General features: G+C 41.9%; 1 protein-coding gene across 3 annotated transcripts in view; it reads left to right on the top strand.

The window, feature by feature from the left end:
* prrg3 (proline rich and Gla domain 3) overlaps positions 1-19,577 on the top strand; it is an 87,439-nt gene extending 67,862 nt beyond the window's left edge. For all 3 annotated transcript variants that reach the window (XM_078210390.1, XM_078210389.1, XM_078210391.1), the window contains exons 3-4: positions 9,469-9,629; positions 16,182-19,577. In XM_078210390.1, coding sequence (XP_078066516.1) covers positions 9,469-9,629; positions 16,182-16,736 — 716 coding nt within the window. In that variant the 3' untranslated portion in view covers positions 16,737-19,577. The remainder of the gene's footprint in view (positions 1-9,468; positions 9,630-16,181) is intronic.
* Positions 19,578-21,680: the final 2,103 nt, after the last annotated feature.

Raw genomic sequence — 21,680 nt, 5'->3', positions numbered from 1 at the left:
GGTAGCAAATACCATAAGCTTTCGGAGCACTGCTCCTTCGTCAGATGGAGTGGAAATGTGCTCTCAAACAGTCTACAGACTGTTTCTGCACTGCACTGTTTGAGAGCACATTTCCACTCCATCTGACGAAGGAGCAGCGCTCCGAAAGCTTATGGTATTTGCTACCAAATAAACCTGTTGGACTTTAACCTGGTGTTGTGAGACTTCTTACTGTGTTTACCCCAGTCCAACGCCGGCATCTCCACATCATGACTTATAAGATCAGTCAGAGGCTGGGAATTTTGCAGTGAGTAACTCACCTCATGACGCTCCAAAGCCTGCCCATTATCTACAAGTCATGATGTGGAGATGCCAGCGTTGGACTGGGGTAAGCACAGTAAGAAGTCTCACAACACCAGGTTAAAGTCCAACAGGTTTATTTGGTAGCAAATACCATAAGCTTTCGGAGCACTGCTCCTTCGTCAGATGGAGTGGATATCTGCTCTCAAACAGTGCACAGACACAGAAATCAAGTTACGGAATACTAATTAGAATGCGAATCTCTAAAGCCAGCCAGGTCTTAAAGGTACAGACAATGTGGGTGGAGGGAGCATTCAACACAGGTTAAAGAGATGTGTATTGTCTCCAGACAGAACAGCTAGTGAGATTCTACAAGCCCAGGAGGCAAGCTGTGGGGGTTACTGATAATGTGACATAAATCCAACATCCCGGTTTAGGCCGTCCTCACGTGTGCGGAACTTGGCTATCAGTTTCTGCTCAGCGACTCTGCGCTGTCGTGTGTCGTGAAGGCCGCCTTGGAGAACGCATACCTGAAGATCCAAGGCTGAATGCCCGTGACTGCTGAAGTGCTCCCCCACAGGAAGAGAACAGTCTTGCCTGGTGATTGTCGAGCGGTGTTCATTCATCCGTTGTCGTAGCGTCTGCATGGTTTCCCCAATGTACCATGCCTCGGGACATCCTTTCCTGCAGCGTATCAGGTAGACAACGTTGGCCGAGTTGCAAGAGTAGGTACCGTGTACCTGGTAGATGGTGTTCTCACGTGAGATGATGGCATCCGTGTCGATGATCCGGCACGTCTTGCAGAGGTTGCTGTGGCAGGGTTGTGTGGTGTCGTGGTCACTGTTCTCCTGAAGGCTGGGTAGTTTGCTGCGGACAATGGTCTGTTTGAGGTTGCGTGGTTGTTTGAAGGCAAGAAGTGGGGGTGTGGGGATGGCCTTGGCGAGATGTTCGTCTTCATCAATGACATGTTGAAGGCTCCGGAGGAGATGCCGTAGCTTCTCCGCTCCGGGGAAGTACTGGACGATGAAGGGTACTCTGTCCACCGTGTCCCGTGTTTGTCTTCTGAGGAGGTCGGTGCGGTTTTTCGCTGTGGCGCGTCGGAACTGTTGATCGATGAGTCGAGAGCCATATCCTGTTCTTATGAGGGCATCTTTCAGCGTCTGGAGGTGTCTGTTGCGATCCTCCTCATCCGAGCAGATCCTGTGTATTCGGGCTTTAGAGATTCGCATTCTAATTAGTATTCTGTAACTTGATTTCTGTGTCTGTGCACTGTTTGAGAGCAGATATCCACTCCATCTGCTGAAGGAGCAGCGCTCCGAAAGCTTATGGTATTTGCTACCAAATAAACCTGTTGTACTTTAACCTGGTGTTGTGAGACTTCTTACTGTCATTATCTACAAGGCATATGTCAGGAGTGTGATGGAATACTCTCCACTTGCCCAGATGAATGAGGCTCCAACAAACCCAAGAAACTTAACACCATCCAAGACAAAGCAGCCCACTTGATTGGCATCCAATCCACTACCTTAAACATTCACTCCCTCCATCGTTGACACATGGTAGCAGCATTCTGTACCATCTACAAAATGCACTACTGCAACGCAGTAAGGCTCCTTTGACAGCACTATCCAAACCCGCAACCTCGACTGCCTAGAAGGCCAAGTCAGCAGATGATGGGAACTCGCCACCTTCATGTTCCCCTCCAAGCCACATACCATTCTGACTAGGAACCACATCGCCGTTCCTTCACTGTCACTGGGTCAAAGTCTTGGAATTATCTTCTTAACAGCACTGAGGGTGTATTTATACCATATGGACTGCAGCAGTTCAAGAAAGCAGTTCGCTGCCACCTTCTCAAAGTCGGGCATAGCCAATAAAAACTGTCATGTACTAGTTGTCAGAGGTGCATTTTCAAATTTGATAGTGGTGTTATCTCCTCCCTGCCCATGGAGAAGCTCCATCTCTGCACTGGCACTTGTACCTCTCCATGTTAGAGCATTTTACTACTGATTCTGGGAACATTAAACTCCTGCCGCCAACCTGGAACTTGGCTCCTACTCATCTGCTGGCATATGAGTAGGAGGGTTTAAACTAGTTTGGCAGGGGGGTGGGATCCAAAGCAGTAGGGAGGCAGAAGAGAAGTTTGAGGACAGCACGGAAGTTAAAGAGAGCGCATTAATTAGTAAAGGCAATGTCAGTAATCGTAGTACCATTCAGATCAGACAGAAGCAAGACAGAGAGCAAGGGAAGTCCAGATTAAACGGCATTTATTTCAATGCAAGAGGCCTGACGGGCAAGGCAGATGAACTCGGGGCATTGATGGGTACGTGGGACTGGGATATTTGTAGCAATTACTGAAACGTGGCTAAGGGAGGGACAGGACTGGCAGCTTAATGTGCCAGGGTACAGATGCTATAGGAAAGATAGAACAGGAGGTAATAGAGGAGGGGGAGTTGCACTTTTGATTAGGGAAAGCATCATGGCTGTACTGAGAGGGGATATATCCGAGGGTTCACCCACTGAGTCTATATGGGTAGAACTGAGAAATAAGAAGGGGGAAATCACTTTGATAGGGTTGTACTATAGGCCCCCAAATAGTCAGCGGGAAATTGAGGAGCAAATATGTAAGGAGATTACAGATAGCTCCAAGAAAAATAGGGTGGTAATAGTCGGAAATTTTAATTTTCCCAACATTGACTGAGACAGCCACAGTATTAGAGGGTTGGATGGAGAGAAATTTGTTGAGTGTATTCAGGAGGAATTTCTCATTCAGTATGTGGATGGCCCGACTAGAGAGGACGCAAAACTTGACCTCCTCTTGGGAAATAAGGAAGGGCAGGTGACAGAAGTGTTAGTGAGGGATTACTTTGGGACCAGTGACCATAATTCTCTTAGTTTTAAGATAGCTATGGAGAATGATAGGTCTGTCCCAAAAGTTAAAATTATAAATTGGGGCAAGGCCAATTTTGATAGTATCAGGTAGGAACTTTCAAAAGTTAATTGGGGGAGTCTGTGGGAAGGCAAAGGGACGTCTGGTAAGTGGTATGCTTTCAAAAGTGTATTAATCAGGGTTCAGGGTAAACACATTCCTCTTAGAGTGAAGGGCAAGGCTGGCAGAAGTCTGGAACCCTGGATGACTCGGGATATTGAGGCCGTGGTCAAGAAGAAGAAAGAGACACATGACGTGCATAGGCAGCTGGGATCAAGTGAATCTCTTGAGTATAGGGGGTGTAGGAGTAGAGTTAAGAGAGAAATCAGGAGGGCAAAAAGGGGACACGAGATTGTTTTGGCAGATAAGGCAAAGGAGAATCCAAAGAGCTTGAAATACATAAAGGGCAAAAAAGTAACTAGGGAGAGAGTAGAACCTCTTAAGGATCAAAAGGCCATCTATGTGTGGATCCATAAGAGATGGGTGAGATCCTAAATGAATATTTCTCATCAGTATTTACTGTTGAGAAAAGCATGGATGTTAGGGAACTTGGGGAAATAAATAGTGATGTCTTGAGGAGTGTACATATTACAAAGAAGGAGATGCTGGAAGTCTTAAAGCGCATCAAGGTAGATAAATCTGCGGGACCTGATGAGGTATATCCCAGGACATTGTGGGAGTCTACGGAGGAAATTGCGGGTCCCCTAGCCGAGATATTTGAATCATCGATAGTCACGGGTGAGGTGCCTGAAGATTAGAGAGTGGCAAATGTTGTACCTTTGTTTAAAAAGGGCTGCTGCAGGGAAAAGCCTGGGAACTACAGGCCAGTGAGCCTCACATCTGTGGTGGGTAAATTGTTGGAAGGTATTTTGAGAGACAGGATCTACAGGCATTTAGAGATGCAAGGACTGATTAGGGACAGTCAGCATGGCTTTGTGAGTGGAAAATCATGTCTCACAAATTTAATTGAGTTTTTTGAAGGGGTAACCAAGAAGGTAGATGAGGGCAGTGCAGTTGATGTTGTCTACGTGGAATTTAGCAAGGCCTTTGACAAGGTACCGCATGGTAGGTTGTTGCATAAAGTTAAATTTCACGGGATCCAGGGTGAGGTATCTAAATGGATACAAAATTGGCTTCTTGACAGAAGCCAGAGGGTGGTTGTAGAAAGTTGTTTTTCAAACTGGAGGCCTGTGACCAGCGGTGTGCCTCAGGGATCAGTGCTGGGCCCACTGTTATTTGTCATTTATGTTAATGATTTGGATGAGAATATAGGAGGCATGGTTAGTAAGTTTGCAGATGACACCAAGATTGGTGCCATAGTGGGCAGTGAAGAAAGTGATCACCAATTGCAATGGGATCTTGATCAATTGGGTCAGTGGGCTAACGAATGGCAGATGGAGTTTAATTTAGACAAATGCGAGGTGATGCATTTTGATAGAACCAGGGCAGGACTTATTCAGTTAATGGTCGGGTGTTGGGGAGAGTTACAAAACAAAGAAGTCTAGGGGTAATGTTCATAGCTTCTTGAAAGTGGAGTCACAGGTGGACAGAGTGGTGAAGAAGGCTATCGGCATGCTTGGTTTCATCGGTCAGAACATTGAATACAGGAGTTGGGACGTCTTGTTAAAGTTGTACAAGACATTGGTAAGGCCACACTTGTGCAATTCTGGTCACCCTATCATAGAAAGGATATTATTAAACTAGAAAGAATGCAGAAAAGATTTACTAGGATGCTACCGGGACTTGATGGATTGAGTTATAAGGAGAGGCTGAATAGGCTGGGACTTTTTTCTCTGGAGCATAGGAGGCTGAGGGGTGATCTTATAGAGGTCTATAAAATAATGAGGGGCATAGACAAGGTGGATAGTCAATATCTTTTCCCAAAGGTAGGGGAGTCTCAAACTAGAGGGCATAGGTTTAAGGTGAGAGGGGATGGATACAAAAGTGTCCAGAGGGGCAATTTTTTCACACACAGGGTGGTGAGTGTCTGGAACAAGCTGCCAGAGGTAGTAGTTGAGGCGGGTACAATTTTATCTTTTAAAAGCATTTAGATAGTTACATTGGTACGATGGGTATAGAGGGATATGGGCCAAATGCGGGCAATTGGGATTAGCTTAGAGGTTTTTAAAAAAAGGGCAGCATGGACAAGTTGGGCCAAAGGGCCTGTTTCCATGCTGTAAACCTCTATAACTCTATATGTGCAGTCTCTCCCAATGCTGAAGTCATTGTGTGTTCCCTGCCTGCAATCTACTTTCCCAAACCTCCCACTTTCTTTCCCAGTCCCTGCTGTCTGCTTCATGTTCCCTTCTGCTTTATGCCATCCATTCTGCCATTTCCTGCTCCCAGTTGTCTGCTCAGCCATTCCTTCACAGGATTTGGGCAGTGTTGGCCTAAGGTCATCATGAGGTCTCAAAAGAAATGGCAGCAGAGATAGTGGAGGCATTGGTTATAATATTCCAAAATTCCATGGATTCTGGAAAGGTTCCAGTAATTGGAAGAAGGCTAATATAATGCTCCTGTTTAAAAAAGAGAGAAAGTCGGAAAATATGAAAGGAAACAAAGGCAGATAATTTAAGGTCTGTCATTGGGGAAACTTTTGGAATCCATTATTCAGGAAGTAGTAATGGAACATTTGGAAAGTCAAAATGCAATCAATCAGAGTAAACATGGTTTTATGAGGGGTAAATTACGTTTGTCTAATTTGCTCGAGTTCTTTGAAGATGTAACAAGCAAAGTGGATAATGGGAGTTCTGTAGATGTAGTGTATCTGGACTTCTAGAAAGCATTTGATAAGCTGTTGCATAAAATGTTATTACAAAAAGTAAGATCCAACATGGTTGGGGGTAATATATTAGTTTGGACCGAGGATTGGCTAACCAACAGAAAGCAAAGAGTGGGGATAACTGGGTCTTTTTCTGTTTGGCAAGCTGTAACTAGTGGTCTACCATAGGGTTTGTTCCTCAGGCCCCCATTATTTACAATTTATATTAATGACTTCAATACAGGGATAGAATGTACTAAAGCCACATTTGCAGACAACATTAAAATAGATGGGAAAGCAAATTATAATGAGGAATTAAGAAATTTACAAATAGATATGGCTAGGATAGGTGAGTGGACCAAAATCTGGCAGATGGAATTTAACATAGAAAATAGAAGCACAAGGAGACCATTTGGCCCTTCGAGCCTGATCCGCCATTCATTTTGATCATGGCTGATCATCAATATCCTGATCACACCTTCCACCCCATATCTCATGATCCCTTTAACCCCAAGAGCTATATCTAATTTGTTCTTGAAATCACTCAATGGTTTGGCCTCAAATCTAAGTGTGAAGTTATCCATTTTGGTTGGAGGAATAAATAGGCACCTTATTTTCTAAATGGAGAGAAACTTCAAAATGCTTCACTGCAGAGAGATCTGAGTGTCCTTGTGTATGAATCGCAGAAAGTTAGTATGCAGGTGCAGCAGATAATAAGAAAGGCAAATGGAATTTTGGCATTCATTGCTAATGGAATAGAGTATAAAAATAGGGAAGTGCTGTTGCAACTGTATAGGGACTTGGTGAGACCGCATCTGGAGTACTGTGCACAGTTTTGGTCCCCTTACATGAGGAAGAATGCAAATGCATTTGAGGCAGTTCAGAGAAGGTTCACTAGATTGATTCCAGGGATGAAGGGCTTGTTTTATGAAAAGGTGTTCGAGCAGTTTAGGTCTGTACTTGCTGGGGTTTAGAAGAATGAGAGGAGATCTAATTGAGGTAAATAAGATGCTAAAGGGGATTGACAGGGTAGATGTAGAACAGATGTTTCCCCTTGTTGGACATTCTAGAAACAAAGACCATTGCTTTACGCTAAGAGGTGGCAGATTTAAAACAGAAATTAGGAGAAATTACTTTACTCAAAGGGTTGCGAATCTGTGGAATTCTCTACCCAGAATGCAATGGTTGCCAGAACACTAAACAAATTTAAAAGGAATTAAATAGGTTTTTAATTAGGAGCAGGATGAAAGGATATTGGGCGGGGCAGGAAGATAGAGATGAGGCCGAGATGAGATCAGCCATGACCTATTGCTTGGCAGAGCAGGCTCAAGGGGTTGAATTGTCTACTCCTGCGTTCTTACAGATGGCAGTGGTTGTTGGTTTGGAAGGTGCTGTCAAAGGAGCCGGTGAGTTGCTGTTTTGCATCTTGTCGATGGTAAACACTGCTGTCATTGTGTATCAGTGGTGGAGAGAGTGAATGTTTAAGGTGGTGGATGGGGCTGTCTTGCCCTGGATGATTCGAGCTTCTTGTGTTGTTGGAGCTGCACTCACCCAATCAAGTGGAGAGTTTAATAATTTTGTGCTTACTTGGTAGTTTCAATGTATTTACAGAAGCAAATAATTGAAATTTTATATTGTGGGACTGCCATCGACTCCCACTCTTACATGATTAATGCACTACAAAAGATGATTTTACTTCCTATTATAAGTTCAATAGTAATGAACAGCCAGTTCTTTGGGTCTCCCAATCAGCCTGCAGTTGCATTGATAAATATACACTCATGAATCTAATAAATTCCTTCCATGTCATTACTTTGGCTATTCACTCAATTATTAATCAAAATGGCAAAGGTCGCGATTTCTGATTCTGCATCTCACTTTAATATGAGAGGATTTGTAGGTTGACGTTCCTAGACCTCTAGCCTCCTGTAATGTGATGGCATAGTTCTGATAGTGCAAACGCATTCTATCAAGTGAATTGTGTTTAGTGATCTAGGTTTTTTATTCTTTCTTGGTGTAAGAGGAATATTCTCGGGTATCCCCTGGGGTGCTCTGTACTTGTTGAACCTCACTCAACCAATACATAGACTGCGAAAGACAGTATATAGTTAAAGAACAAAAGGGAATTTATTTGCTAATATATGCATCAGGAGAGACAGTCAATGAGGGTTGACTGTCCTCTCTGAGCTAATATTCCAAGGTAAAGTTATATTATTCTTAACATTTCAATATCCCACCCAATCTTATCAGTCAGACTGGAGGGCCCAATCTCAACATCACACATTGTTACCTCAGCCAATAACGTTCCACCTGTCAACAGGAATAGGAGTTTATTAGCCTATTGCCCATGTAGGTCCCTTCCCCTTTACCTAGGAAACCTAACCCACGTCATTACCAGTAACCAAGGTCATAGCCAACATCTGTGATTTTTAATTGGTGAAAGGAGTCACTCTTTCGTTGAAACCTGGGCCTCCTTTATCAGCTTGAGAGGCTGCTCCAGTCTTGCTACCCAGGAACGAATTCACTCCCTTAAATAGCAGGCCTATGATTAAACTTGTCTTTTGCATATCCAAAAACAAATAACGGAAACTGCCTTTCTGTGCTCCATTGTATTAAAAGAATTTGGCCTGTCGACCACTGTTTCTCATCATGCTGCATTCAGAACGAAGTTGGCCAAGGCGCACAATACATATATATTGAAAATACAGTTTAATATTTGGTTAATTTGTGGTTATACAGTTTATAATACCGTTGCATATATTGTTCCAGGAACATTGTGGATTATATAAGGCACTTTACAATTAGCTTAATCTCGTCTCCTTATTATAGCAAAACTAAAATAAAAGGCCTGATACTAAAATTCTATACTACCCCCATCACATAGGATGTGAGCATTTGCTGCCCGTTTCCAATTGTCCGTGAGAATGGCCTGCTGTTATTCCCTTAACTATTGTCAATTCTGCGTTTCTATGTTAATTTCTTGAAGGCTTGAAGCCAAACGACTGTCTTTCTGTTTCAGATACTGGCTGATCTATTCTCCATTTTCAGTATCTTGTGTGTTTAGCTATATTTTGTTTTCATAAATTAAATCTTTACCTATATTCATGTTAAAGGATCTCATTGGGGTCTATTAAAAATACACTTAAAATGCCAACATGATTGACCAGTAAGAAGGTATTGTCTAATCTGTGGTTAGTGCCAGACCAGGTAGGCCCCAGATAAATACAGTATATTTCATCATGCTAGAACCGTGCATTGTTTTTCAATGCGGACCAACTTTTGCGGTGTATCTTCTGTCTTGATTTATGAATGGCAAGCTCCATGAGGTCTGTAGATATTTTAGGAAGCCAAATCAGATGACCTAGATGCTGTTCTTATGATGTTTGAGTTAATCTCGCTAATTGCTGCAAGATGCACTGTCTGTGTCTTCAGGTATTGAAAATCGTTTTTTATTCAGAAATGTACTAGTAAGGTTTAAATATTCCCATTGCCCCTGTAGTGTTTCTCACATCCAAAGATGCCAACTCCATTTTGAAGCGGTTTCCAAGGGCAAATGGTTTTCTAGAAGAGATCCGACCAGGGAGCATTGAGCGGGAGTGTAAGGAAGAGATCTGTGTGTATGAAGAGGCAAAGGAAGTGTTTGAGGACAATGAGAAAACGGTGAGTATATTCCTCTGATTTCACTACCTTGATGTAACGTTGAATTAATACTTCATCTACATGTCATTATTGTGAATATGCATAACTTGCTCCTTCCCACATAATTAAATGTGAATCTTGAATTTTTGGCAGATTCCACACTGATACCAGATATTGTTCCTGGTACTGCTGTGGATGTACTGATTTGGATGGGAATACACCACCCAAAGTAGTACTAAACCATACAATTAAGTAATGTCAGAAACTTGATCCCAGTTGTTGCCGAGTGAGCTGAATTGATCCAGTTAGGCATTGAGACCCTTTGATTAGAATTATAGAATCCCTACAGAGGCCATTTGGCCCATTGAGTCTACACCGACAACAATCCCACCAAGGCCCTATCCCCATAACTCCACATATTTACCTTGCTAATCCCTCTAATCTACATATTCCGGGACACTAAGGGGCAATTTAGCATGGCCAATGCCCCTAACCTTTGGATTGTGGGAGGAAACTGGAGCACCTGCAGGAAACCCACACAGACATAGGGAGAACGTGCAAACTCCATACGTACAGTGACCCAAGGCGGGAATCGAACCCAGGTCCCGGGAGCTGTGAGGCAGCATTGCTAACCACTTTGCAACCGTGTGGCCCACAGCATTGGGGATAGAAAAAGTCAGTCAGCATTCACTCTACCAGTTACGATAAGATATGCAGCTCGGAAATTCTGATGTGTGAATGTCAATTGAATGCAGGGTTTGAATTGCCTCTGATGTTCATGGTTCACTAGTCTGCTGCTGCTAATTGTCAAGGTTTACGTATGAAAAATGACTAGCGGTATCCCCGGGTTGCTGACACCATTGTGAGCATATGCTAGCGTCAGTTTTTAGGCGAAGAAAGCTGACATAACAAATAAAAATTTAAGATCAGCATTTGTTGCCCGGTTTTTCCTGACACCTGTAACTGTTTCTATTTTCAAACATCATTAATCTAAATTGATATTATTATTCCATCTATTCCCAAGCATTATTTATAGACATTCTCAAAGGAATTTGATTTTAGTAAAAAGATTTTTTGCTGTATCAGCTTTGTGCTCGAGAAGCAATGTTTAGTTATTCGAGTTTTTAAGAGGCATTGCAGCTTTTGGAAAGTCGTCAGGACAATTTTGCAATGAGGTTATTACCAAGACTGTAATTACGTTGCCTCTTTGCAAAATGCCACTGAGCATAAAAGAGTAATATTAATGATGCCTTTTGTTATCTGTAATGGGATCAATTGAGCTGAATGAGTTAAGGTTTGAGGTGCTGCTATTTGTTGCAGTAAAATGGTGTTTAGCAACATTCATGAATGGTTAATCTGACAGTATGTCCAGCGTGAACAAGATTTCTAAAGGTATTTTTGGGTTAAACTTTGCATACTACAGGGCTGCTTTTCATATTGTCCCAGCATGTCTGCAAATTCTATATGAATCTAACACAGATTGATGAAATAAAAGCCACTCTCCACTCACTTGTAAAGATTCGAGAAAACAAGTTCCAAATATTTTGGCACATACTGCAATCTTACTCAGAACCTTGTATATAAAATGAAAATGGTATTGTTACACATTTGAGGGGGCAAAAGATTTTCTCAATTTGTACAAAGACATATTGTGGGGACAAAGTTGAAGAAGTTTCGTCCAGTACATAACGTGTGCTTTATCCTATCTGGGATTGCTTGATGGGAAAGCATAAATATAGAAACGGGAGAAGGTGATTCAGCCCCTCGAACCTGTTACACCATTTAGTGGGATCATGGTTGATCTGTGCCTTAACACCCTCCACTTGTGATGGCTCCATTATCCTTTAGTATATTTGGTTAACAAAAATCTATCAATTTCACATTTTAAAAATATTAATTGAGCTAACATCCATTAAAAGTATTCCTAACATCTCTCCTGAAAGTACTGGCTTTAATTTTTAGATTTAATTTTTAAACTTCTAGATTACCAACAGTGAAAGAAGTATCTACCCTAATGATCTCTTTCAATGGTAATCAAACTACTTCTTGACCTTCTGTAGTAAAAGAATATAACTCTAGTTTATGCAATTTCTCATCATAATTTAACACTTGGAATTCTGAAAATATTCTGGTGAATCAGTATTGTACTTCTTCCAAGGTTAATACACCTTTATTTTACCAAGTACCATGATCTCCAACCTTGTTGCTAAACCTCATATAAGCAACCGTTGCTTCCAAAACTATCATTGATCTCTCATATCCTCTAGAGATCTTCCATCTATGGCCTCCAATCTCATGGTCATTCAAACCCTGAACAACCTACTTTTGCCGCCTCCTCAAGAACTTGGTAAGCTACCCTGAAGGCCCATCGATTCAACATGTTCTTGCCCCACAAATCTGTTTTCTGCCTGTCCTGACTCAGTTTTTATTTCCCCTTGTACAGTTTCTTCCCACGTATATATATTACTCTTCCAATGCCCTCTGCTGCATTAACAATTTCCAGTTTCCTAACCATAACCATCACCTTTTCACCATGGTCAGCCAATACTTCTATGCCTCTATCCATCTAGCAAGATATCCTGAGGACTTTCTTCTACTACCTTGAACAGAGGCCCAACTAGTCCCAATCTTCCACCAAATTCCTCAGCTTGGATTAACTTTTTCTCATGTTAAACAACTTCTCCTTGATTCCACTCCCTTCCTCCAAACAAACAACACAAGAAATAGAAGCAGGAGTAGGCCGGTAAGCCCTTCAAGCCTGCCCAGCCATTCAGTGGTCATGGCTGATCTATGCCAACCTCAACTCCTTTTCTGTGCCATTTCCCAATTACTCTCTATTCCTCGATGTATCAAATATTTATCCACCTCCACTTTACATACTTCTAATGATCCAGCCTCCACTACTGATGTTGTCTACATGGATTTAAGACAGAGAGCAAGGAAAGTCCAGATTAAACTGCATTTATTTCAATGCAAGAGGCCTGACGGACAAGGCAGATGAACTCAGGGCATGGATGGGTACATGGGACTGGGATATTATAGCAATTACTGAAACATGGCTAAGGGAAGGACAGGACTGGCAGCTCAATATTCCAGGGTACAGATGCTATAGGAAAGATAGAACAGGAGGTAAGAGAGGAGGGAAAACATTACGGCAGTACTGAGGGGGGATATATCCGAGGGTTTGCCCACTGAGTCTATATGGGTAGAACTGAGAAATAAGAAGGGGGAAATCATTTGCGAGCGTTGTACTATAGGCCCCCAAATAGTCAGCGGGAAATTGAGGAACAAATGTGTAAAGAGATTACATAGCTCCAAGAAAAATAGGGTGGTAATAGTAGGCGATTTTAACTTTCCCAACATTGACTGGGACAGCCATTGTATTAGAGGGTTGGATGGAGAGAAATTTGTTGAGTGTATTCAGGAGGAATTTCTCATTCAGTATGTGGATGGCCTGACTAGAGAGGGGGCAAAACTTGATCTCCTCTTGGGAAATAAGGAAGGGCAGGTGACAGAAGTGTTAGTGAGGGATTACTTTGGGACCAGTGACCATAATTCTCTTAGTTTTAAGGTAGCTATGGAGAATGATAGGTCTGGCCCAAAAGTTAAAATTCTAAATTGGGGAAAGGCCAATTTTGATGGTATCATGCAGGAACTTTCAACAGTTAATTGGGAGAGTCTGTGGGAAGGCAAAGGGACATCTGGTAAGTGGGATGCTTTCAAAAGTGTATTAACCAGGGTTCAGGGTAAGCATATTCCTCTTAGAGTGAAGAGCAAGGCTGGTAGAAGTAGGGAACCCTGGATGACTTGGGATATTGAGGCCCTGGTCGAGAAGAACGAGGAGGCATATGACATGCATAGGCAGCTGGGATTAAGTGGATCCCTTGAAAGGTATAGAGGGTGTAGGAGTAGAGTTAAGAGAGAAATCAGGGGGGCAAGAAGGGGACACGAGATTGTTTTGGCAGATAAGGCAAAGGAGAATCTAAAGAGCTTCTCCAAATACATAAAGGGCAAAAGAGTAACTAGGGAGAAAGTAGGGCCTCTTAAGGATCAACAAGGCCATCTATGTGCGGATCCACAAGAGATCGGTGAGATCCTAAATGAATATTTCTCATCAGTATTTACTGTTGAGAAAAGCATGGATGTTAGGGAAATAAATAGTGATGTCTTGAGGAGTGTGCATATTACAGAGAAGGGGATGCTGGAAGTCTTAAAGCGCATCAAGGTAGATAAATCTGTGGGACCTGATGAGGTATATCCCAGGACGTTGTGGGAGGCTACGGAGGAAATTGCGGCTTCCCTAGCCGAGATATTTGAATCATCGATAGTCACGGGTGAGGAACCTGAAGATTGGAGAGTGGCAAATGTTGTACCTTTGTTTAAAAAGGGCTGCAGGGAAAAGCCTCAGTGAGCCTCACATCTATGGTGGGTAAATTGTTGGAAGGTATTTTGAGAGACAGGATCTACAGGCATTTAGAGATGCAAGGACTGATTAGGGACAGTCAGCATGGCTTTGTGAGTGGAAAATCATTTCTCACAAATTTAATTGAGTTTTTTGAAGGGGTAACCAAGAAGGTAGATGAGGGCAATGCAGTTGATGTTGTCTACGTAGATTTTAGCAAGGCCTTTGACAAGGTACCACATGATAGGTTGTCGCATAAGGTTAAATCTCATGGGATCCAGGGTGAGGTAGCCAAATTGGTACAGAATTGGCTTGATGACAGAAGATAGAGAGTGGTTGTAGAGATTGCTGGTCACAGGCCTCCTGTTTGAAAAACAATGTGCCTCAGGGATCAGTGCTGGGTCCACTGTTATTTGTTTTTTATATTAATGATTTGGATGAGAATTTAGTAGGCATGGTTAGTAAGTTGTGAGATGACACCAAGATTGGTGGCATAGTGGACAGTGAAGAAGGTTATCACCAATTGCAATGGGATCTTGATCAATTGGGCCAGTGGGCTGACGAATGGCAGATGGAGTTTAATTTAGACAAATGCGAGGTGATGCATTTTGGTAGATTGAACCAGGGCAGGACTTATTCAGTTAATGGTAGGGCGTTGGGGAGAGTTATAGAACAAAGAGATCTAGGGGTACAGGTTCATAGCTCCTTGAAAGTGGAGTCACAGGTGGACAGAGTGGTGAAGAAGGCATTCGGCATGCTTGGTTTCATCGGTCAGAACACTGAAAACAGGAGTTGGGACATCTTGCTGAAGTTGTACAAGACATTGGTACGGCCACACTTGGAATACTGTGTGCAATTCTGGTCACCCTATTATAGAAAGGCTATTATTAAACTAGAAAGAGTGCAGAAAAGAATTACTAGGATGCTACCGGGACTTGATGGTTTAAGTTATAAGGAGAGGCTCGATAGACTGGGACTTTTTTCTCTGGAGCATAGAAGGCTTAGGGGTGATCTTATAGAGGTCTATAAAATGAGGGGCATAGATCAGCTAGATAGTCAATATCTTTCCTGAAAGGTAGGGGAGTCTAAAACTGGAGGGCATAGGTTTAAGCTGAGAGGGGAGAGATACATAAGGGTCCAGAGGGGCAATTTTTTCACACAGAGGGTAGTGAGTGTCTGGAACAAGCTGCCAGAGGTAGTAGTAGAGGCGGGTACAATTTTGTCTTTTAAAAAGCGTTTAGACAGTTACATGGGTAAGAAGGGTATAGAGGAATAAGGGCCAAATGCAGGCAATTGGGATTGGCTTAGGGGTTAAAAAAAGATCAGTTGGGCCAAAGGGCCTGTTTCCATGCTGTAAACCTCTATGACTTTATCCTTTGGGGCAGAGAATTCCAGAGATTCACCATCCTCTGCATGAAGAAATTTCTATGCACCTCAGTTTTAAATGACCAGCCCTTTATTTGTCCCCTTGTTCAAGACTCTCGCACTAGAGAAAACATCCATCTACCCTCTCATTATCCACCCTGTCAAGCCCCTCAGGATCTTGTATGTTTGAATAAGGTCACCTCTCACTCTTCTAAACTCCAAGGAATACAGATCCAGGCTACTTAGTCTCTCATGATAGGACAACCTCTCATCTCAAGAATTAGCCTGGTGAATCTCCTTTGGATTGCCTCTAATTGCTGTTGAGAAGGTGGTAGTAAGTTTTCTTGTGCAAAAATATACTTTATTCGCAAAATATCTGAAAAAAACATTTCAAAATAGGCATCACAGTGCAGTAATGTTCAAGTTTTCTACATTGATCATGTTGTACTCTGAGGTGCTTCATTACAGCTTAAAAAAAGCATGACAGACGTTTAGTAAATTGCCTTGGCATTGGAGTGGCTTACTGGGCCATTTCAGAGGGCAGTTAAGAGATAACCACATTGCTGTGGTTTTTGAGTCACTTGTTGGTCAGACCAGGTAAGGACAGCCTTAACACATTGGATTAGGGACTCTCGTAAGTGACAATTCATTAACTTGAGGAGGCTTAATTAAAACACTTAGCATATTAGCTTAGAAATCTTTTCTGGTTTGCTAAAGATTGCAGCAAGTAATAATTGTAACATGTGAACTTAATAAAATCGAGGGCTGGTTTGAAATCTGCAATCTTTCTTTCTCTTTTTTTAAAGATGGAGTTCTGGAAGGGATATGCCAGCAATTTATACACAACCCCCAGCAACAACTCTGGCCTACGTGTGGAGCGCACTGATGCAATCTATGTTGTCGTTCCTCTCCTGGGTGTAGCATTATTAATTGTTATTGCACTCTTTGTGATCTGGAGGTGTCAGCTGCAAAAGGCGACTCGACGTCGGCCAACATACTCTCAGAGCAGGTACCTGACGAGCCGCACGACACGGAGCCTGCCTCGGGTCCTTGTGCATCGGGAGACGTCGCATGCTCAGACAGACCCATCTCATCATGAGCAGGGTACCAGACCTACTTTAGAACGCAGTGAACCCAGTGGCCCACCATCAAACAGAACTCTTTATGTGCAGGAACAATCTGCGTCAGTCTCTTCTAGACTGTCCAATGCCACCCCCCCACCTTCATATGAAGAGGTTACTGGACATGTGGAAAGCAGTGGAGAGGAGACAAGTACACCATACAGTGACCCACCACCAAAATACGAAGAGATTGTTAGAGTGCATCCTGCTGTATCACGCCAGAACACCACCAACAAGTAACTAGCTGAGGATTTGAGAGAACTTAAATCAGTGATGATAGCATGTTGATGTGAGAGACCACTTGCTTTCAGACAACAGTCTCTACCTGTGGTTACTTGGATAAAATTTACTTCCAGAAACCGTGCAAGTGTCCAGGTGGCCCATAGCATTCAAGTAAAGCAAACGTTTAGTTAGATGAGGAGGTCGATGGATATCAGTGACTTTTAAAACAAAATTGGGTTGTGCTTTCTCATTCTGGGAAGAATGCCTTTGCAGAGAAAGGGTAATGAATTTACCTGGCAGTTCATTATGCAGGGTAAAGGAGGTGCTTATCCCCTTGAGAACGTGAAAAATATCCGAACTGTAGCCAAACTAAATTGGAAAAATAATCAATCAGCAGTGTGACTCAGTGTTATCACTGTGTTGATGGCCAATGCCAGGTTGATATTTGCTATATGTGATTCTATTTTTGTTAATACAGCACCACTGCCAGTTGTGTCATATTTTCACATTACTCATAAGGCTTGTGCACAAACATGGAGAGTAAATGCTGTAACAGTCTTAAAATGCAGTGGCCTTGATCAATCCTTTGTTTGGGATCTGCGATGTATTTTTAATTTAAGCACAGAAGAGAAGGTATGCCTTATAAGCAGACTTCTGCTTCCTCAGTTTATACTTGAAGTAAACTTCAGGGAACGGGATATAGCTCTCATGCTATTAGTCAAGAAATCTGCAATTCTAAAACTTGCCACTGTCACCAGATTGCAAGCTGCCCAGCCCCCAATTCCAGACCTGGGGGGTGTGGGGGTGAGGGAGGAGTTGCAGGTGAGATCTTGTCTTTGCTCTGACCAGCTGTGGTTTGAACATAAGAATTGTTAAAGAAAAGTCATTGCAACTGAAAGTTCACAGCTTAATTTGTGCTGGTGTTGACTGCAAATGTACCAGTCTTGACAGTTTAAAGTACTTGCTGGGATAATTGATGTGTTGTTTGGAAAATAAATGGCAAGTGAACTAGAAGCTTAAAGGAAACATATTATTAGTAATATATTAATTTCTTTATCTAAATGGAAAACAATCTCCATCTCAAATTTAGTTATGCTGCATTTTTATTGAATTTTTAAAGAACTGAAAGTATAAATGTCTGCTTATTAAGCATTAAGGTAATAGTAATGGACGATTGCATGTTTCACAAAGGTAATAATGAAGTTCTATACAATCTTTTGTTGCTGAAGAGTGTAAGCAAATGGCCCTCCCCATCATCAATGATGATGCCTAAGTTTTCCATGACTTATGCTGGAATCGTAATGGATCCTCTAGACTCTAGAGGTTGAATTTCAAATGGTTTGGGCAAATATTGATCATTTTGAGTCAGTAAATTATGTTTTCTGAAGGATTATGTACTTTTTTTACTAATCCACTATGGTTTACTTGAGGATTGGATAAAGATTTTACCACAAGTTTACTTTTGATTACATTATCGGATAAATGTTCAGGTGGACAATTTATATCAAGGTAGGAAAAAGCCTTCAACGATTACAGCCATGTAAAATATGGCTTCAGAATAACTAGAAAGATCTTTACTTTGTATTATAATTAGTATTTAATAGAGAGAGCCTCCTCCCATTCAATGTGGATTCCATTGGGGCAGCTGAAATGGTTCTAATTATCCAAGCTTCATGTTATCTTGGATTCTTTCATAGTCCATTTGCCACCCTTAAAGTTGTTCAGCAGTTGAGGGTCTTAAATCATGTTTTTCAGCATCCTTGCTAATGTGATGTGATTTGATTTATTTTAGGAACGTGTTAAAAGTTTAAAGTCTAAGGTCAATATCAACCCCAAAAAGAGGTGGTAATTTGACTTTATCAATAAAATTCATACCTTTATGTTTAAATCCCTTTTTAGTCTGATCACTTAATCTGACCACTCCCTATTTTGGAAGCCAATCGTATGACTTTTCCATTCCCTATACAGTCCCAAATTTTGTACATTCTATCCTGCCTTAGTCCCACTCTTGGCAAAGCACCTTGGTCCCGTGCTTTGGAATTCCCACCCTAAACTTTTCAACCTCCTTACTTTAAGACATTCCTCAAAACCCACCTCTTTGACAAAGTTTTTGGTCCCCCTTCCAAACATCATCTTTAGCTTGACATTCACTTTTTGTCAGTTTACACTTCTGTGATACATCTTGGTTTTTTTTTTGCATTAAAATGTGCTAGATACATGAACTTGTTGCATTTGTGAGGGTACATCTATGGTGTATTTCTTTAAGAGCAGTTGATGTGTTTTGATCTTATTTCACTTCTGAAATTATTTTTCCACATTCACCCTGCCTGATTGACTGACCTATGTTGCATCTTGCATTACCCTCTTATTACCCTTCGCGAAACCACTGCATTCTTGTTAATTGGAAAAAGATTTAATAATTGTGGAAAATTGATGACTGCACTAATAAATATAAAAATGTAAACTTTAAATAATGTAACTTATGCTTTTTTAAAATCCATTCCACCACTGAATTCAAATGCTTTTGGATTGGACGGTGACTGAGCTACCTTTCTTTCCCACTGCATTAATTAAAAAATATTGAAGTAACTATATAAACTTTAACTTACTTTCCAAACTAATTTTAGTGTTTTGTGCATTGTAAAATAATTGAAGTATGCAATGCTTCAAACACTAACTATCCAGTGGATTTTTAATGGCAGTAATCACCTGAGGCGATTCCTTTCTAGAATTGTGTTGTGTGGATCAATAAAGTTGTTTTTAAAAAAAAGTTTGTTTGAGATTCAGTAACACTGCGCTAAAGTTCACTGAAATGCTAATAAAATCAATTATGGCATCACTGATGCAATCTCTTGTACTTAAATCCTGCCCTTTCATGATGTCTACCTTTGTAATCTGAGACCATTTCGGAACATTTCATTCTAAAATGTGAGAAGATCAGCAACAGCAGAACACGGCAATACAGGAGAGATCATGTGGATTAGCTGGTGCTTTAACAGATCGATTAATTGACTGCGGAGCTCCATTTACTGCAGTACAAAACTTTGTCCTTAAAATAGTTGCATTTATCCAACTAATGTTCTGACAAAAGCATTGAACACACACACCAGTGAAATCATGAAATCTATTCCACAGGGCGATAACACTATTCCTGGAGTTTCTTTTAATTGCTGAAAACCGATAATCTCCCAGTTCAAAACAGTTCTGCACTTCTAAGAATGTAAGCCCCATTGTACTGTTTATACATGCAGAGTGTGGAGATTGTGAAGTCATTTAGTGTCTAATGTTGATTTAGTCCATGATCTGCCATTTGAACTTTATAGTTCTTGACAATGTCCTCACTTAACTCTGCTGAACACAGACACGTCATTGCTAGCTCTATTTAAAGGGTTCATTATGGGACTTTTAGGTGAGGAGCATTTGACTGTTTTGCTGTTGTTGAGTTAGGGGAAGTATTTATCCGAGGCACTCAGTGGCGTTTGAAGGCTTGTCCGCACAGAACCTGCTATCACTCATGGGGGATTTTATTGCGGCCTTTTTTGGGCTGCAGCAGGGGTGTAGAACATAGGCAGCATGGAGACTATGCACAGAGGGAGGAGGGCTCTCCATAGAAATCTATAACCACTTAGAGTTTTCAGGACACTTCATCTATCTCCAGCTCAGCCAGGGACATTGTCTGAGGCAGTTACAATTCATCAAGAAGGTGCTTACTGTACCATACCATCTCTGATTAAATTTGCAGCTGTGGTGTGAAGCGAGGACAGCACTATCTATGGCCATGAAGATCACCGTGGCCTTCAACTTACACACCAGCAAATCATTCCTGGTAGGGGCCAGTGATATCGCCAACATCTCAAGGTTTGCCATGCTGCATCAAGGAGGTAAAATGGAAGGAAAGGCAATTTCATTATCTTCCCTCTAACCAGAGGGAAGCAGGAGGAACAAGCACTTAACTTTTCCAGGCTAGAGGGATTCCCAATGGTGTAGGAAGCCATTGACTGCACTTACCTGACACTCAGGCCCCATGTCTCAACAGGGAAATATCCTAGAACCACAAGTGGAACTACTCAATATGCAGTTGGGGTATGCAATCATGAACAGAGCAATATATCAGTGAATACCTGCTATCCTGGCATCAATAATTTCATCCTGCACTAGTCAGCCAGTTCGATCATATTGGAGCACAGTGGGGAGGCTTACCTGCTGTATACATTGCTCATGTTCCTCTGCTACCTGTCCATACATGGAGTGAGTGTATGTAAGGAAAGTCGTACAAACTCGCTGGAGCGTCCAAATCCTTGTGGTCCGGGCTTGGTGCTCATAAGTGTATAGGCCTTCTGTGGGAACTACAAGAGCTGGAAGAGGAGCAAATGAGGAGATATCCAGGATCCCATTGCTCCAAACAGGCTGTCTGTAAAAGGTTAACAGACTCTGATTCCCCTGAAATCATTCCTATGCCACAGTTGCTCCACAATTCCCTACCAATCCATCCCTTTGCTACAGATCATCACAATGCCCCTTTTCAAAATTTTGAAAGGTAGGCTTACATTAACACTGCAATGAAGTTGCTGTGAAAATCTCCTAGTTGCCACACTCCGGTGCCTGTTCGGAGAATTTAGCATAGCCAATACAGCTAACCAGCGCATCTTTCGGACTTTGGGAGGAAACTGGTACACCCGAGGAAACCGGAACACCCGAGGAAACCCACACAGACACAGGGAGAATATGCAGATTCCACACACACACTGACCTATGCTGGGAATCAAACCCAGGTCCTTGGCGCTGTGAGGCAGCAGTACTAAAAGTCACCCCAAAAAATCCATTTCGTAACAAATTTATCTAAAGACATATTCAACAATGCTAACTCTTTACCTTTGTGCATTCCCTTAATAGTGGTTTTGCAGGTGTCTTTGCTTAGCCTGGTGTTCCTGCAAAGTACTACCCCAGTGGCTGTAAATGCTT

The sequence above is a fragment of the Mustelus asterias genome, chromosome 4, assembly GCF_964213995.1.
Source record: "Mustelus asterias chromosome 4, sMusAst1.hap1.1, whole genome shotgun sequence".
NCBI classification, from domain to species: Eukaryota; Metazoa; Chordata; class Chondrichthyes; order Carcharhiniformes; family Triakidae; genus Mustelus; species Mustelus asterias.
The sequence above is the reverse complement of the archived record's forward strand: the minus strand, read 5'-3'. Positions and strand labels throughout refer to the sequence as shown.